Source organism: Anguilla rostrata, chromosome 6 (genome assembly GCF_018555375.3).
Source record: "Anguilla rostrata isolate EN2019 chromosome 6, ASM1855537v3, whole genome shotgun sequence".
In the NCBI taxonomy this organism is placed as follows: Eukaryota; Metazoa; Chordata; class Actinopteri; order Anguilliformes; family Anguillidae; genus Anguilla; species Anguilla rostrata.
Window position 1 is genome coordinate 53,345,635 of NC_057938.1, and position 19,033 is coordinate 53,364,667.

General features: G+C 50.6%; 1 protein-coding gene across 1 annotated transcript in view; it reads right to left on the minus strand.

The window, feature by feature from the left end:
- LOC135258055 (nesprin-1-like) overlaps positions 1-19,033 on the minus strand; it is a 161,438-nt gene that overhangs the window by 44,597 nt on the left and 97,808 nt on the right. Inside the window, exons 86-101 of the mRNA XM_064341253.1 lie at positions 18,125-18,307; positions 17,672-17,809; positions 17,244-17,429; positions 16,061-16,183; positions 15,370-15,552; positions 14,797-14,940; positions 11,752-11,949; positions 10,194-10,342; positions 8,565-8,574; positions 8,087-8,212; positions 7,161-7,322; positions 5,948-6,142; positions 5,355-5,534; positions 3,568-3,759; positions 631-762; positions 343-443 (exon numbers count right to left, since the gene is read on the minus strand). Coding sequence (XP_064197323.1) covers positions 343-443; positions 631-762; positions 3,568-3,759; positions 5,355-5,534; positions 5,948-6,142; positions 7,161-7,322; positions 8,087-8,212; positions 8,565-8,574; positions 10,194-10,342; positions 11,752-11,949; positions 14,797-14,940; positions 15,370-15,552; positions 16,061-16,183; positions 17,244-17,429; positions 17,672-17,809; positions 18,125-18,307 — 2,402 coding nt within the window. The remainder of the gene's footprint in view (positions 1-342; positions 444-630; positions 763-3,567; positions 3,760-5,354; positions 5,535-5,947; positions 6,143-7,160; positions 7,323-8,086; positions 8,213-8,564; positions 8,575-10,193; positions 10,343-11,751; positions 11,950-14,796; positions 14,941-15,369; positions 15,553-16,060; positions 16,184-17,243; positions 17,430-17,671; positions 17,810-18,124; positions 18,308-19,033) is intronic.

A 19,033-nucleotide genomic window follows, 5' to 3' on the forward strand; every position in this document is an offset into this window, starting at 1 on the left:
GAGAGAGGGGGAGGGAGGGAGAGAGAGAGGGAAGAGAGATGGAGGGAGGGTGAGAGGAGGTCAGAGGGATGAAGAGCATATGGGGGGAGAGAGAAAAAAGAGAGGGAGAGAGAGTGAGAGGGGGAGAGAGGGGGGAGTAGAGAGAGAGAGAGGAGGAGATTGAGAGCAAGATAGAGGAGGGAAAGAAATAGAGGTATAGTATGAATGAAAGAGGGAGAGTGGTGCACAGACAGGGAGAGAGGAAGAGAGGGCACAGAACAGAGGGGGGTTACTGGTCTGCAGTGTGGCATAAACTCCAGGGTTTCTGTAGTACACCTGACAGACCTCCACAGGTGCGCTTACCTGGCTCCGTTGGGCGTGGCCTGCTGGGTCAGAATCTCCTCCCCCAGGCTGGCGACGGACTTCAGGAGCTTCTTCTGCTTGTCCAGCTGCTCCTCCAGCTCCTGTAAAAATCACAAACACACCAGTCCTCCATGAATGGAGTGACCCACGCCTGGTTCTACTCCCTCCTGAACCCCTCTCAGATAAGCAGCCCGTGGTGGTGCTGTGGTAATCCCATTTCGGTCAGAACCCCCTGAGTACCGCCCGGACCCCCCCGACCCCCCCCCCCCCCGGTGGCGGTAACCGCACCTTCTGCCGCTGCACGCTGTCCTGGTGCTGCAGGGACCGGGTGGAGCGGGCCTGGGCCAGCCAGTCCTGCACACTGGGGCTCTGGGACAGGGCCGAGTCCGGCTCGATGTCCTCCTGCTCCTGCAGGCAGCCCTGCGGGGTCAGGGGTCAGAGGTCAGAGGGCAGGCAGGATGCAGGCGGTGAGGGCAGGGAGCAAATGCATTGGAAGAAAGACTCGATTCGGAAAACAGATCTGAAATCTTTGAAAAAAAAAAAAAAGTAAGTTGAATGATGATGAATAAGGAGCAGCACATGTGGTATCGACTGCTCGGCCAATCACGACCAATATGCTCAGCCAATCACAGCGTGAACCTGGAATCTGTACAGGAACAACACCTCATTTCCATATCTCCATATTTCACGAGATTAATGGCCATTATGGGCTTGATTTAGTTCTCTCACTTAACGGTTTGTCCTTAACTTTGAGGGGAAAAAACACCCACATTTTGCAAGTGGTTTCTGACATGATATTCCAATTGCACATGACAAGAGGCATAATTAAGAAAGCAAAGTGAGTTCAAACTTTTTATAGCCATCTGTACTGTATATTTCAGGTTCCCCTTGAAAAAGAATGTCAATCTGAATGGGGGTTTCCTTGTAAAATCTAGGATAAAAATAAATAATTTTTTTTTTTTTAAAAGCTAAGGACAAACCGTGAATCTGTTTATTTTTAATTAAGCAACACCCAACATAGGAAACTAGTACCTTTCCGTTTTATTATCCCGACTGTCCATATTTGGAGAGAAACGATAAGACTAATTTAGCAGTATTTCCTATCTAATTACAGGAGGGTAAGATCGCACCTGAGTCTACAGAAAGCTGAGAGCAGCAGCAAGATAGGATCACACAGAATTACTGCAAGTAAAGATTTGGGGTGAACTGATTTTTGCATTTTCAAGATTCTAGCATCCAACACCAGACTGCACTCTCCACAGGAAATGGGAAAGTGGGGCTTCATGAACCTCCAAACAGAGTGTTTCTGCCGTGACTCAGGGATCTTAACAGGGCCAAAGTCACATGACTGGCTCAACAAAAGTCAGTGATTGACAGCTGGCGGTGGCTCCGCCCCATTATCGGGTTCATGACCCCTCAACTCTCCCATTGCCATCTGTCTACTGTCATGACTTAGCTGTATTTCAGCAGGACAAAATGATGACTATGCCGGGTCAAGGGCTAAAACATGTGGCTGAGAACAGTGAAAACAATGTTCACGTCTCTCCAGATAAAAATAGCAGGTAGCACCTGGACCGGATTTTGCATGACTGGTATGCACTTCCCGACCCGTCTCCACCAGAAATGGGCTGCACGGTGACCTTTAACCTCTTTATGACACCAGTCCGGTGACCCGGTGGGACAGTAGGCCTTTATGGCGAGAGCCCGTTTGCCCACAACAATGCACTGAGTGGGACTGTTCTGCCCCTTTATAGTCCAGGACAAACGGCCATTCACGGGGCAGTAGACAGATTGGGGGGCGGAAGGGGGGGGGGGTAGAGAGGCAGTGACACATAACTAGCGGAACGGGACATTACGCGCGCTCTCCGATGCCCTTCCAGCTCGTCCCACGCCAGAGAGGCCTGTGGGATAGACAGGAGTGCGCACGTGAGTCAGGACGGACCACACACCCCGCCCCCATAACCCCCCCAAAACCCCACCTCCAGTCAACTGGATTTCAGCAAAGCTTCTCATTTCAGCAGCAACCATTGCAGCACAGTCAGCACTGCTGTGAACTGTAGCTCCAGACTATAAGGAAAAGGCTGTTACTGTAAACATTTAGGTTAAAGAATAAGAAGATATGACATAAGATATGGTTGTAAGGAGTAATGTGTACGGACAGAAATTGTGCACGATCGTTTGTTTGTACCTCTGCAGTAATTGCCAATGTCAAGGGCTCTGCCTTGTCGGCCTCTCTGACAACACACTTCCGCAAAAATAGAACAGATTATCCCCTCTTAGCGATCTGGCTGCTATGACAAACTTTCTGACGAGTAAAAGTATGTTTTTTTTGGCACGTGCAAAGTGTTGTCTCTCGCAGCGATTCAAGCTGAGCGGATTCCTCGCCTACGTTTAGGAATTAAAAGTCAAAATTCCTGGAACCCCTTTCCATCGAACTTCCTATATTAGACTAAAACGGAAATACATACATAAAGAGCATTGTTTACATATTATTGCCAGGAAGTAGGGAATCTCCTAGCAACCAATGGGGTTTGAGGTTGCCCTGGAAACCCTTCAAGGGAACATTCCAGGGTTTCATTCAGAAATCAATCTGCCCCTCGAGGCTGTGTTATCTGATGCATATCATTCTGTGTACACAAAAATATATTCACTTATTTTTTCTATAATTTTGTTTCAGACAACCCTGCCTACCCAGCCGACTGTTAAATGTTAATCTGGATCGACCTTCTACAGAATCAGCCGAGCAGGTACTGGGCCATCTCAGGATTTCTAATGACGTCAGGGGATTTCCCAGACTACCGTCCAGCGTGACAGGGCCCTAACGCCAGGAAGTCACGGAACGGGCGCGCAGGTGCGCAGGTGCACAGTGTCCGTGAGACGCAGCGATCTCTGCTCTCACGCACAGAACTGCCACAGAAAAAACGCCTCACTTGGGCTCACCTGAACGTTGATCTATTTGCTTGGGTGAGACAGAGACAGAATTCACCTGTATGTTCTGATTTGATTTGATGTTGTGATGTGTGCTCAGTTGAGACAGGAGTATTCATGCTTGCACAGGTGAGACAGAGACAGAGCTCACCTGTACGTTGATCTGTTTGTGCAGGTTAGACAGGGCTCACCTGTATGTAGATATTTGTGATGTTTGCGCAGGTGACTGACCTGTATGTTGATCGGTTTGAGCAGGTGACTGACCTGTATGTTGATCTGTTTGTACGGGTGACTCACCTGTATGTTGATCTGCTTGTCCAGCAGCATCCTCTGCAGCTCCAGCAGGCTGCTCTTCAGGCTGCGCAGCCGGACGGCCAGCTGCTCGCCCTCCTCGCGCGTCTGGGCCTTCCCCTCCAGCAGCAGGCTCTCGCTGTGCACCGACAGCTCCGCCAGCACCGCCACCTTCTGCTCGATCTCCAGCAGCATGTCCTGGAGCAGCAGGAAGAGGGAGGCCAGCTCAAACATGCCGTCCGCCACCCCGGGGCCCGCTCCCTTCTCCGTCCGTCCCCCGCCCCTCCTCCTCCTCCTCCTCCCACCCCCGGTGACTTCACCGGCTCGGTGGCGTGGGGCCCCCGTCGGCCCGGGCGGCGGCGATGGCGGCCCGCCTCACCGCCGGCGCTCCACGGCGGTACATTGTCCCCGAGCGGCGGCTGGCACCGCCGACCGCGCGACTGTCTCCGGGCCTAGCGCCCCTCCCCTCAGAAAGAGACGAAACCGTGGCAGGACCGTGGCAGAACCAGAGCACGCATCGCCGAGCACGCTGCAAAAAGAGTCGCGCTCCACCCTCCCGCCCCCCCCTCGAGAGAGACGGAGAAGAGAGAGAGAGAGATAGAGAGAGAGAGAGAGAGAGCGCCGCCGCCCGTCTCCCGCCTCGGCTGTGTCGCCTCGGAGCAAGCGCCGCAACTGTCTCTTTCAGAGACCGCGAATAGTCTGCTCGCGGGCGGACCGGCTCCCTCTCCACGCCCCCCACCCCCGCCTGCTGGAGCCTCCCGCTTGGATTTCCCCTCCCAGCACCCCCCCCGGTTTCCAACCAATCGCGCTCCAGGATCCTATTTATCAGCCAAGGCCGTCGCCCCTGGCAACCCTGACTAGCGTCCAATAGAATTAGTCCCTGCGGAGGCACGTGTGTAATCTCCTTAAGGCTCTAACGGCTTAAGGACCCACCTGGGCACTGGCTCTGTCCTTGCTAACGATCCGTTTCACCTCCATCTCCTAGCCCCGCCCCCTGCCCCCCACCCCCCCAGCCATCACATTCTGAACTCCAAAAATTCAGGAAAACCATTCCTCACTCCGGCAGATGGGGGGGAGGTACTTGACCCCCCCCTCATCGTCCACACGAACCCGCCCACCCCCCGCCTGCCCCCTCCAAGTGGTTGAAATTTTGAGACAAAGAAGTTTGTTTCCCATGGCAACTGCCTCTTTGTGGCACAAAGTGGGAATGGGGGGGTGGGGGTGCGTGGAGGAATGCAGTCCCCTGGTGGAAGCAAAATTCAGATTGCCAGGATTCCAGAGAACAGCCCATTTTATAGTAAAAATAAATTAAAGTAAAATTTTTAATGGGAAATCACGGCATTACAATGAAACGGAGGGAACATGTTTCTGTTGCACAGGAGCACATTCCTTTCATATAGAAATATTATTATTATTCCTTTCATATAGAAATATTATTAATGTAATAAATAATTTTTTTAAATGCTATGAATTTTTTAAAATGTATTTATTTTCTACACAGAGTGATTTTATCCTTGCACATTTGAGAGGAGTACGTTATTACAATATTATGATATTAGTGTTCAAGGTAAGCATCACCATAAAGAATCTCACTACCAGGTTATATCTAGTATTCATAAACAGTACTCATCACCCTGTAATGTGACAGTGGTCAGCACCTGGAATCAGGTTCTGATAGTTCTGCAGGTCTGAATTAATTTTGAGAGTCTGGCAAAAGCAGGTTCTGGGTGCTGACCACTGGCTCGTCGGCCTATTCCAGGTGTAAAGGAGGTGGGCGTGGCATGGCATTTTACCTGGCAGCTGATTAGCTGCTCCTCCATGTCCATTTCCAGGTGGGTGGGGCTAGGCCGGAGGGCGGAGCTTATGGAAGTGCGGGTGGCGAGCAGCCATTGGTCCAGCTCGTCGGCCTCCGTGCGACAGCGCTGCAGGGCCTGCACCTGCCGCTGCTCCTCCAGCTGGTCGCTCAGCCGCTCCTGCAGGGGGCGCCAAACGGTCAGAAAAAAGCAAACGAGCAGAGGAAAGCACATGTACCCTTACTGACCGGCTCCCCCATAACCCTGACCCAGTGTACTGTATGTTAACCTAAGATTCCTCTATTTTTGTGGGTACAACCACCGTTTATATTGGTGACGGTGCAGGATTGGTGCACTACGATCTCTAGCCTTAACCCTTTGAAGCACAGGTTTCTTTGGAATGCTTTTTTATTTTCAAAATTCTAAGTCAGTGTTCTAGAACTCCACCGATTTCAGTTACCCAGGAGCGACTGTGACATCAGCATTGGAATGTTCCGTTCTAAGAACATTCTAATCGCACATTACTCCTTTTCACAGGGTGTAATTGGCAGGAGATAAAGGGGCCAGGTGGTGGCGGCTGCAGGCGACGGTACCTCCAGGAGCTGGCGTTTCCCGGAAGCCTTCATGCGGATGGTGGCCATCCTCTCGGCCAGCACGGTCAGGGTGGACTGCATGGCCAGCTGGTCCGCCGTGTCAGCGTCCATGCTGTCGGAGACCAGCTCCTCGGCGAAGCACGTCTGCAGCTCGTTGATCTCGTCCTGGAGCATCAGGATCTCGTCCATCAGAGCCTGGGGGGGACGGAGATGGGGGGGGGGGGTCAGTCAAACTCGATAATCGATAATCAAATATTCCCCACCGCCTTCCATCATTTTCCTAAACTCACAGCCTGTAGAATTACTTACACGTCATTAAAGAGAATGAAAAATAACCCAAAGGCACAGTGATATATCACATATTTCACAACTCTCTGAACCATTTCAGAATCTTCAGTATTCCAGAATCCTTTACTTCTGCAAAGTTCCGTGTGTGTGTGTTAGCGCCTTTAGCGCTTTCTGTCGCTTCTCCAGATCCCCAGGGAACCGAGGCGGCACAACAGAAATAAATCCACTGCTGATAATTGCTGCTTCAGAGGCGCACAGATCTCTGCCCTCACAGGGACTGCGCCAGCCCAGCGGGAGGCCGGTAATAAGCACCGTGTCCCCGTCTCACGAGGGGTTAGGAGAGGACAGCCCTGTGATTACACGCCATCAAACAGCACGCCCGAACCGAAACGCACATCTGCTCTTCCCTTCCGAAGGGAAAGACAGACGCGCACAATCTGCTCGTCCCAAACCGCTCTGTTCTGAAGCTCGCCGCAGGCCCCTGTCTCTGGGAGGGAGCTGATCATGAGAGGATGATGAAGACGGGAATGATGAAGATGAGAGAACCTCGCGACCCTCACTGGGAGGCAGCCTGGAGTCTTACAGGAAATGCTAAATCTCGCTGGCATCTTCATTACTGTCATTATTATACAATTTTGCACCAAGGCATGCCAAATTTAATCTGGTGAAGAAACAAAAAAAAAAATCTAACCGCAAACAATCTCTTTATGTTCATCCGACAAGCATGTATTGAAAAGCCCGGGGGGGGGGCATCGATTGTTGTTGGTACAGAGAGCCATAAAAGAACCTGAGGCACAGCCCATTGTCTTAGTCCGGGCTCCTCGTCCCCAATGGAACCCAGCCTCCTCCCCCATGGAACCAACGCCTTGCCCTCCTCCATGCCACGCCACCCCCTCCCCCCCCCCCCCTTATGCCCCGCCCTCACCTGGTGGCCCGCCATCTGGCTCTCGGGGCTCCGGGCCGGCTCCAAGGACTCGTTCAACTTGACCTCGACGGACTCCATCTTGGTGGAGATGGACTGCAGGGAGTCCTGGTAGTGCTGCTGCCGCTCCAGGGCCTCGTACAGCGTCTTCTGCTTCTCGCTGATCTGAGATCAGCCAGGGAGAGAAAGAGAGAGGGGTGGTGAAGACTGTGCTCTCTGTGCTGGGCTCTGTTCCTCACTGAGGGGTGGTGAAGACTGTGCTCTCTGTGCTGGGCTCTGTTCCTCACTGATCTGAGATCAGCCAGAGAGAGAGGTGGTAAAGACTGCGCTCTCATTAACACTGAGCTGGGTTCTGTTCCTCACTGATTTCAGATCAGCCAAAGAGAAAGCGGGTCTCCAGGGCTAGACGTAGCTGCGCTAACCGCAGCACTAAAGACAAATTCAACCTTCAGCGGAACGGTTAGGCTACCACTCAGTTAATAGCGGTCTGTGCTAGTTAGCGTGCAAGCTATGAGGACCCAATCTGATTGGCTGTCCTCTTGAGTCGATACACAAGGAGTTGATTCCCCCAAAGCATTGATGTGGTAAAGACTGTTCTCGTCAACACCGAACAGTCCTGTTTCTCACTCAAACCGGCGACACAGTCCGTTTCTCCAAACGCGCGCGCACAGAGTCGTTCTCTCAAACCGCGCCGAGTCCGTTTTCTCTCAAACCCGCGCGGCGCGCACAGAGTCCCGTTTCTCTCTCAAACCCGCGCGGCGCGCACAGAGTCCCGTTTCTCTCTCAAACCCGCGCGGCGCGCACAGAGTCCGTCTTCTCAAACCCGGCGCACAGAGTCCTTTTCTCCAGCGGGCGCCAGAGTCCTCTTCTCAAACCGCGGCGCGCACAGAGTCCCGTTTCTCTCTCAAACCCGTGCGGCGCGCACGTACCACGTTCTTCAGCGTCTCCCACGAGCGCTGCAGGTCGTCCAGGTTGGCCACGGCGACGGAGTCCAGCGAGGGGTCGTAGAGCTCCTGGAGAGGGGCCCTGCTGAGGGGCGCTCGTCCCACAGAGGCCTGCGGGGGGCAGCAGAGAGCTCAGCTTTCCTGTCCCCCAGAACCAGGAGTTTGGGGCCCTTTATTCCCTCCAAGGCCCCTCCCACCCCAGAGATTACAACAGTGCCCAAAATAATAGCCGGTATTCGATCAATCGCCGAGTTTGTTTTTAGTGATCACTGAACTCGCTAAAAACCATGAAGAAAACAATTTGCTCACTATACCCATAACCTTTATTGTTTGTTATATTTAAGCAAGTCAGTTAATAGAAAAGACAATTGGAAAGAAAAAAGTATCATTCATGACAACCAAAGAACACAAACGCACACACACTCGCACATAAGTATACAATACAGACAAGTTAACTGAGTACCAGATTACAACTGTGAAACACAGAGTTTGCAACTGCACAGTTTACAATGAAAATATGCATGGAATATGTATGTAATACGGAGTCTGTTAATAAAAAAACAAAGGGCTGAGGCAATTAAAAACCTGTCCTTTACTTTGACTCACAAATAAAACCAATTTTTTTTTCCTCTTACAAACACAGTTTGGTGATTTGAGCTAATCAACTCTAATCAGCTAGAATCACTAATGCTATTTCAACACACAGTGTTTGCGCTGTTGCATAAATGAAGCACCTGCATATACTTGAACTCTATGTTAAGGACAGATGTTGATTGAACTCCAGCCCTTGTTAGCACCACTTGAAAATATTGTGAACTTCATGTTAAGGACAAATGTTGATTGAATCCTGGCAAAAGAGGGCAACTCCAGAAGAGGCCCTTACCCCACAGACCGGCCCTGATTATAGGGCCTCGCTGGCCATGGTTACCATGGTAAAGACCCCAAATGAGCCCCAGCAATGCTCAACCAAACTACACAGTAAGCAAAACCACCCATCATAGATCACCATGTAAACCACATACCATAGATTGCCTTATGAACTGTATAAATGTCCCGATTGTAGCCAGTGTGATTGTCTTTACACAGACCCTGGGGAGGAGAGGTCAGTTGCATGTGCGACCTCTATGGTACCTCTATTAAAACCCTGTAACTGTCCCGCGAACTCGCTTTACTCATTTCCAAATCAGAAGTCAGGAAAACAAATCCGATTTATCGCCGCCCAGCAAGACTATGAATTTGAGGTCCAAAGACACCAGCACTGCTGGTCCTCAATCAAAAAATAACAAGCCTTCAAATAGGTTGTGCAGAGGACAAGACAGAGCACACAAAACCATTAATCATGGAGCATAACAGCACAGTGGGCTATGGGGGTTAAGTCAGGATTATGTTTTAGAATTCTGATTTGAGGGATGATTTCTGAAAATTCAGATTTGAAGCGTGATTTCTGATGGCAGCGTTGAATGGACATGGAGAGTTTTTTGATTTCATGAGGTGAGAACAATGAAAGCTGATTCAACAATGAAAGAAGAAAATGACATATCGCCACGGCAGCGGGACCATGATGCAACAGGATACTGTTGTCTTGCGGCTCGATGTTTGGCCAGCTGGTCAAATAAACCACGACAACAGCCCTGTTCCTGGAGATCTACCATCCAGTAGGTTTACACTTCAACCCCAACAAAGCCACACCTCATTAAACAGCCAGAGACCTCGCTGAGCTGAGCATTAGCAGAATCAGGTGTGCCAAATTAGGACTGAAATGAAAACCTACAGGACGTTAGATCTCCAGGAGCAGGGTCGGGAACCAGTGCATTTACAACATGGTCCGCTCTGCAGCAGGACGAGGGGATTCGGGGTTTCCAGTTTCAGCACAGACTCACAACATTCAGGCCTGGATTCCATTAACCAATGAGGAAGGGAAGACCAGAGGAATTAACCAATTAGAGTTAGGAAGCCCAGGATCAGGTCCCATTTCTGAATGCTGAACTTCAGATTTCCACCATTTTGAAAGAAATCAATGGGACGGGCACAAAAAGTTTTGTTGTCTTTTTTTTGAAGCTGGAACCCCCTTAAAATATGAAAGCAGAGCTACCTGGCCCGGATGCGCGGATTGGGCGGCGGACCTGGCGCGTCACGGCGGGAGCGGCAGGCGGGCGGGGAGGAGACCTCGCTGTTGGTGCCCTCTTCCCCGGACTCCTCGGTTACGGGGGAGAGGAGGGTGTGACAGCGTCCGGCAGTCATCTGACCCGCCCCCCCGAACCCCCACACCACACCAAGCCCGAACGCGGGTTAGAGAGAGAGGGGGGGGGGGCAGGTAAAATTACCCCAGAGAAAGATACAGAGGGAGCAAGAGCACACACAGAGTAGAAGGGGAGAGAAAGAGAAAGACATATAGATATATAGATAGACAGGGAGAGAGAAAGAAAAAAAAAGAGAGAGAGAGAGAGAGAGAGAGAGAGAGAGAGAGAGAGAGAGAGAGAGAGAGAGAATGGAGGGGTTGAGACAGGTAAAGTTACCCCGTAGAAAGACAGAGAGGGAGCAAAAGGATACACAGAGTGGAAGAGGAGAGAATGAGAAAGAACAGAGAGAGAGAGAAAGAGTCACGGAGGGGAAGAAAGAGAAAGGGAAAAGAGAGGGGAAGAGAGAGAGAGAAGAGCGTGTCAGTCAGACAGATACAGTATTTGGGAAAGATACACAGAGGCATTAGTCCAGTGAATCAGCGGGAGGCTTTAGGTATGAAGCTTAGCTGCAGAGGCAATCGGACGGGAAGAACATGAACACATCAACGGGCCGATCCCTTTCCAGAGCACACGAAGCTGGAACAACAGCGGCAGCCACAATAGCTACTATAACCGCTACCCCCTCCGGCTTAACTATAAATAGCTGATTGCAAACAAGGCGGGGGGGGTGAAGGGGTGGAAGCAAGGAAACAACAGGCGGAACACAGCCCAGAACACCATTACCTTACTTTTACAACAACACAAACGTGAAAGCGAGAGAGAGAGAGAGCAGGGCCGTATCTTATAATTCCAGGCAAAAAAAAAAAAGGCCCGGCAGAGATTAAAATCAGCAGCATGCTACTGTATTTACCACACAACACAGGCTGGAAGTAGCAGTGCACCCCCCACCCCCCCACCCTACCCCACTCCGCGTCTAAAGCAACGCACTTCTGTAGGCCAGGGCAGCACCAGAACGCAGCGCTCGCCCGCAGCAGTTAGCCGTGCACATTAGAGACGAAAGCGGCAGGCTCAGGCACATTCCTTCAGCTCTCTGTTGAACTTGGCGCGCTGTGTTAATGACCGCATTTTTACGACTCGTTTTACATTCCAGGTCACATGACGCACGACCGGTCCGGGCCAGGCAGCTACTTCAACCGCAGTGGCGGCAAAGCAAAGAAAAAAACAAAACAAAAAAAAAAGATCTATAACTTGACAGGGGTAAGAGAGAAAAGCCCCTTATATTTCCTTATTATCAGATTAGACAAAAGGCATCGACAAGTGAACATGTGCGGGAATCCATGCACAGCGTCTCCAAAACGGGAAAGACCAAAAGCACGGCGGGCTGTCTCAGACCGTACAGACAGACAAACATGCAGACAGACAGACAGAGGGGTGAGATTAGAGGGAGGGGTGCTTTCCCGGGACCCTTACCATGACCACGGAGGGGTGCGCGGGCGGGTTTTTGGGGAGCACCTCGGGGTCCAGCTCATCCAGCCCCTCGGAGAGCCCCTCCACCTCGGTGACGGTGAGGAGCATGGTGGCGTGCTTGGCCTTCATCGTCAGCATCTTGCACTTGGAGTTGAGCGAGGCGATCTGCTCCTGGTAGCCGCGGATCTTCTGGGCCAGCTCCTGCCGAAATACACGGACAACCCCACCACACCCCCCCAGCAAAACCCGTGAGGCTTAATCAAGAGGTTCCGGAGGGAAGGGAGCTCCCCCCAAAAAAACAAAATAATTGAGTTTAAAATAAACCCTGGCTCAGAGCTGAAGCGAACGGCGCGCTACGAAGAGGAGGGGGGGAGTGGCCTCGGGAAAAAAGGAGAGAGAGAGAGCGGCGGTGTGTCTCTCCGTGCGCGAGCGAACGAGTGAAGCAGCACCAGCTCCGCCGCGGTGTCACTGCCAGGGGAGCGCTTGGGCTCGCTCGCGGGAGCGGGGGGGAGGACCGGAGGAGCGAGGAGGGGGGCGGGAGGGTTTCCGTGACTCACCGCGTCCCGGCAGGCAGGCAGGCAGCCCAACGGGGCTGGCGGGCGCGGTTTAGCAGGATAGCGACGGGAGTAGCCGCGCGATCTCTCTCTCTCTCTGCGCTGCCGAACCACGCAGTGCACACACACAATAAAAACACGCCCTGGATACAGGAAGTGAGCCCCGGCGCAGAATCCACCGCCCCCTCCTCCTTCTCTCCTCCCTCCCTCCCTTCCTCCTTCCCTCCTCCCTTTCTTTTTCAGCCCTCCTCTCTGCCCTCCTCTCAGCGCTGGCCCTCCTCCAATCAACGCGCAGCTTCCTCACAACAATAGAGCTCACGACCACGCAGCAGAGGGGAGGAGACAGAGAGAGAGAGAGAGGGGAGGAGAGAGAGAGAGAGAGAGAGAGAGGGAGAGAGAGAGCTAGCAACAAAAGAGGCAGGCAGGCAGAAAGAGAGAGAGAGAGAGCACGTGAGAGCAAAAGAAAGAGAGAGAGAGACTGGGAGACAGCAGGGTCAGGCCCCACCTCCTGCCCCTCCCCTCCCCTCACAGATGGTTGGTTCCCAGGCAACTTAGGTCATGTGACACGTGAAGCGGTAAAAAAAAAAAAAAGAAAAAAACTGCAGTACTTGCTTTCCCACCAAAACAGCTCCTGTTTCTGAGGTAGATTTAACTAAAGCACCTCTGTGCTAGGCTAGGGCTTATTATTAGCATTTACCGATCATAGTTCAACTACAAAACACAAAAATGCTCAGGCTTCTGTTAGTTTGCTGAAAGATTATTTTTAACTTGATTTTTTTAAACCGTCCGCTATGTACGATTCACGCTACACTACATGAGCATATGGCCATACGTTACATAAGCAAAACATGCAAACATCTATGTAAGCTCCCATAGATGCACATACCTTTGGCGAAAACACAACTATCCTTTTCTGTGACATAAGCTAAGGAAATGCCTCAGTTTTGTCAGGCTTCACATATATATGCTGTATATAGCACTGAATAAGGTATTATCAAAAAACGATTTTAGACCATCCATCTGCCCATTAGAAATAATTCTGTTAGTTTCAAATCAACTTAACTAAAAAGAAAACAATACGACACATGAATAGAAAAAGTTAAATGTCAAATGACCATGTAAGTCTTTACTACTAGACAAATGACTTGTTATTCACAGTTTCGTAAAATTGTTATACACAAAAGATTTCCTCTCCTCCCCTCCCTCCCAGATTTGTCTGGTGGAAAAGACTTTTGAGAAATTCATGCAAAAATGCCCAGCATGCTTTCTCCTGTAAGGACTGCTTATACATTCAATACCCGAGCAGTCTCCTGTGGCATTTGAATAAACGACAAACGGGTTTTGTTAGGGTTAGTGTGATTTTAGGGTTAGGGTTAGTGTGATTTTAGGGTTAGGGTTAGTGTGATTTTAGGGTTAGGGTGTGATTTGGGTTTGAGTAGTGGTTTAGGGGTTAGGTAGGTTAGGTAGGTGATTAGGTTAGGGTTAGGTGATTAGGTTGGTGAGTTGTTAGGTGTGATTTTAGGGTTAGTGTGTGATTTAGGGTTAGGGAGTTGAGGTTAGTGGTGATTTTTAGGAGGTTAGGTTAGTGATTTTGGTGTGATTTTAGGGTTAGGGGTTAGTAGTGTGTATTTTAGGAGTTAGGAGGTTAGGTAGTGTGATTTTAGGGTTAGGGATTTAGGGTTAGGTGTGTGATTTTAGGGTTAGGGATTGTGGATTTTAGGTTGGTGTTGTATTTAGTTAGGGTTAGGTTGGTTAGGTGTGGATTTAGGGTTAGGTGATTTTGTTTTAGGTTAGTGATTTTAGGGTTAGGAGTTAGGTTAGGTATTTTAGTGTGATTTTAGGACGTGATGCTGACGCTCTCATTGTTCTGAAGCGTGACACTCTGCTGTGGTAGGCTAGGACACGGCAGAAAGAAGTAAAAGTACGTGCTTGTGCTCTGATTGCCTAACTAGCTCTTCCATGACAATGATTTACCGTTGATCACTGCATTGCATACTGTGCCCTTGCGGCTTTTTTGATTTGGGCTTAAATGTAGTCTGTCTCGATGGACCTGTAAGTCACTCTGGATAAGCCAACCTAATAAACGGTTGCCATTTCTAAAAAACATTTCCCACCCGTGCACATAACCTTGCTGTACTGCATTTTTCCATAAAAAAAACATGCTTACATACTTCAGACACTGTATTGATATTGTGAATGCCATTAGGTTTGGCGTAGCGGATGTTCTTAAAGGGAGAAGTTAATAGCCTTCATGTTGTGCTTTAAAAGCTTTATGGTAGGGATCATCAACTCTGGCCCTCGAATCCAAACCCATCCCTGGTTTTCTTTTCTCCCGGGTAATTAGTGCTTACCGATTGGCCAGGCTGTCTTCGCACCTGACTCCCAGGCAAAGGGAGGGTGGAAAACCAGCAGTTCTCGGCCCTCGAGGACAGTGCGTTGCTGACCCGTGCATTATGGGACACTGGAGGACAAAGGAGGGCGTGGCAGCGGTTACCTCGTGGTGCAGGATCTGGGCCTGCAGCTCCTGGATGTTGCTCGTGGAGACGGGCCGGTCCTGGATGACGCGGTGAGCCTCCTCGATCAGACGCTGCAGGTGCCTCACTTCCTGTTCGTACTGCTCGTACTGCACCACGGCCTCCTGGGAGATGAGAGGAAGAGGGGGCGCACAGCGTCAGGGCACTGCGCAGCGCGGAATATTCCGGGCCTCAGTCCACCACAGGCCCGAAAGACTCGCTCTCATTGGCTGTGAGCGAGGTCATGGCAGGAAATGAGCTGCTGGGTGAAACCACACTCAGCACACTTTGGAGCTCAGGTTCTAGCAGTCTTGGTCTCAGTTATCTTCACTGCTCAGTAATAAGCTCAGTTAAACAGTGTGTGTGTGAAATAGGCTTCAAAGCAGAAATTAAACCAGAAGCCAGGCTAGGATTTTTCTCCTGCTCATTTTCAGTTGCATCCCCTCATGTTTTTCACACCTTTTGTGAATGTGTGTGTGTGTATGCATGTGTATGCATGTGAGTGTATGTGTACGTAGGTGTGTGCATATGTGCGTGCGAGTGGCGCCCCCTACCTGCAGGATGTTGCACTGCTGGATGGCGGTGTGCTGCAGGTGGCTGGCCTCCTGCTGCAGGCCGATGGCGGTGCGGCAGATGGACAGGCTGGTCACCACCTCCTCCGGGATGCGCAGGCCGCTCTGGCACACCTGCACCGCCTGCACCTGCTGCTTAAAGCTCTCCATCTCCGTCAGCAGCCGCTGCGCAACAGGGGAGAGCCAATCACTCAGAGCCTTCTATAACATACCAATATGCACTCACACTGTCTGACCAATCACTGAGGTCCTTCTATAATTAACCAATATACACTCTCACTGTCTGACCAATCACTGAGGCCCTTCCATAACTAACCATTACACACTCACACTCAATCACCGAGAGATGCTTTATAGGTAATTATTACACTCAAAATGTCTAACTAATCACTGAAGCCCTTTTATAACTAATCATTACACCATAACCCAGTAATGTCAAACTCCAGGCCTGGAGCAATGCCAATAAGGCTCTAACACCTCTGATTTCCTTTCAAGGACAACCCATCTAGGTGTGTGTGACTCATCAACCAATCAATGACTACAGTTAAGCATTTACGTGCTGAACAAACACCAAAAAAACACTGTGAACACACAGTAAAATCCTTAAAGTGGCCACATAACTGTAGCCCATAATGGCCGTCCGTGTTTGTGTGAGGTAGCCGAGCTCAGGTACCTGTCTCTGGGCCAGCTGCTCCTTCAGGCTGAGCCTGGCCAGGTCTGGGGAGGTGAGCGTGACCTGGGCCTGCTCCAGCGCCGCATGCAGGGCCTTGACCTCGCACTCGAACCTCTCCATGTCCTGCAAGGTCAAAGGTCAAAGGTCAATCACTGCATCAGCCACTGGCTGTTATCGATTATCTGTTAGCGACCGGCTAATTTACACGCTGTGGCTGTTCCTTTGCTACGAGTGATACTAAATTTTATTAGTACTGGAATGTAAGGCACTACATGTCCCACGATCCTCTGTTTCTGTGCACCTGTTCGTTCTTTTTCAGCTCTTTAAGTACTAGCTGCTCATAGACCTGCAGGTTTAGGGAAGTGGGATAACTGCCACAGTAATTCAGTTTTGCTAATTCAGCATGTAAGCAGTAAGCCCTGCCTTCCCCTTTAAAACCAGGTAACGAGATGAGAGATGTGATATTTTATTATCTCAATATTTCTGAGATTAATAACATAAGTGAGCAATAAGAGCACACAGCTCTGAGCTTCAGAACCGAAATGAGCAATGGAAAAGCAGACATAGATTCCACCCGACAGGCAGACAGACTTAACCCATAAGCCATAAGCCAAACCCCCCCTTTGCAGACAGAAGATTAAGAGATTGTGCCAGAGCACAGAGCTTCTGTAATAACAGCATCTCCACAGGGGGTAAGGCTGAAATCACTGTCAATTCACTCTTCTACCCACCCCCCCATTGTCAACCCCAATTATTGCCATGCTCATTAATGGGTTAAGTGCATTAACTGTGGGGAGAAACATGTTCCCTGTAAGGGGGGTGTGGTGACCGTAAAGTAGTGCTTCCAAAACTGTGGGTCACGAAAGTGTTAGAAGTGTGTCCCGAAATAGGTCACCTGTGACCAGAATATGTTACCTGTGCAAATGACCTGTTCCTGTAAATAACACACGGTTTAGTGGAACAGGGTGGAGGAGAGCAGACAACTTTTATTTTCTCCTCCCCAGGAGCGTGTTGCGGAATTTTAGCTGCGTCCTGCGGGTTCTGTAGTTGCATGCGGAGGAGCTGCGGCACCTTGGCTGCATCCTTTAGCAGCATGCGCGGGTGCTATGGAACCTTAGCTGCGTCCTGCATGCGTGGCATGTTGCAGAACCTTAGCAGCTGCATGCGGGGGAAGCTGCGGTACCTTGGCTGCGTCCTGCAGGCTCTGCAGCCGCGTGCGGACGCTCTGCTGCAGCTCCTCCGTGCACCGGCTCAGCTCGGACACCTGCTGACTCATGGCCTCCGTCTGCAGCACCTCGGACAGAACGGCCGCCTTCTCCCCCATCACCTCCAGGTCCCCGGGGAGCTCCCGCGACTCCCGCAGGACCGACTGGGGGGGGGCAGGGAGGGAGAGTGGGGGGGGGGGGAGAGAAGGAGAGAGGGGCACAACAAATTAATTTGGAAGGACGTTCCAGTTGTGTGAGAACATTCAACAAGGATAGAACCACTGCACTCTTCCCTTGTGACAAACTAATGTGCTCAGTGTGTTTAACAAACAATTATTCACACAGTCATAGTAAGGCCTGCTTAAACAAAAATGGCATGTCCAATCACTTTCCTTGCCAGACCCACCTGGTATGTTCTGATTTGCTCCTGCAGCTGAGAGGCGGAGCTCCAGACGATGTTCCCCTTGACCAGGGCGGTGGCCTTCTCCGTCCAGTTCACGATGAAGTCCAGCATCTCGTTGAACTCGTCCAAATGCGAGTCAGCCTGGGGAAGAGGTGAGAAGAAAAAGAAAAAAGAAAAGTGGGTTAGTGCGGAATAGCTTGCCAGGTCATTTAGAAGAGGCAGAAACTCTGGGGGTTTTCAAGACCAGGCTTGATACGGTGATAGATACCATCTAGTTGTAGGTAAACCAAGAACTATGTAGACTTTAGTGGCACTGTTGGGCTGAATGGCCTGTTCTCCTCATTATGTCACGTCATGGTATGTTATGAAATTGTATGTTGCTGTTTGGACTTCACCGTGCAACACGGTAACTAAAGACCGGTGTAAACGCTCTGGAGCCCGATGTTGCGGTCTCACCTTCTTGAGCCGGGCGGTGCGGTAGTCGGCCAGCCGGCCCGTATGGTGGTGGATCTCCCTCAGCTTGCCGATGGCGTCGCTCAGCTGCTTGGACAGCAGCGGGTTCTGCTCGCCGAACTCCCGCACGGCGGCCTCCAGCTCGGACAGGGCGCGGCCGCAGGCGTCCAGATCCTCACAGAGGGCCTGTGGATAGAGCGGGGTGAGAAGGGGGGGGACCCCACGCCTGTTACCGACTTGCCAAAATGCTGTGATTGATGACATCACATTGCATTATGGGTATCTGGCAGATGCTCTTATCCAGAGTGACTTGCACAGCAGACGTCCACAGTATCCATTAATACAGCTGGATATATACAGCTGGATATATATGCAGGTTAAGCACTTTGCTCAAGGGCACAACAGCAGTTGTGCAGTAGTACATGGGAATCAAACCTGCAAGATTCAGGTTACAAGCCCAATTCTATAAACACACTCTGCCTTTATGACATATATTTTACATGGTTTAAACACACTGTATCATTGACAGAATGGGGAAAATGTCTGGCCCAAATGCACCATTTTCACAGTGAGTCAGACCCATAGAAAGAAGCTACTGAAGAGCCCTGGTCTCATTGATATAAGTGGGTCCTGCAGGAAGACGGGAAACAAAAGGAGACCCAGCACTCCCAGTGAAGGGGGCCATGACAGCTGATCTGTTTCCCAGGAAACTGGGTCACTCCTGGGCATCTTACGAAATCAAGCGTAGATCAAGCAGCGAACCGCGCTTGCATCTGAAAAAACCTTGTCATTTCTTTTCGTAATTTTATCACGCACGTAATTTTATCACCAGACTCTACGCTCCGTCCTTGTTTCGTAAGATAGCAACGAATAGCATTCATTTAAAACTGCGTGTGACTAAAATGTCATTTT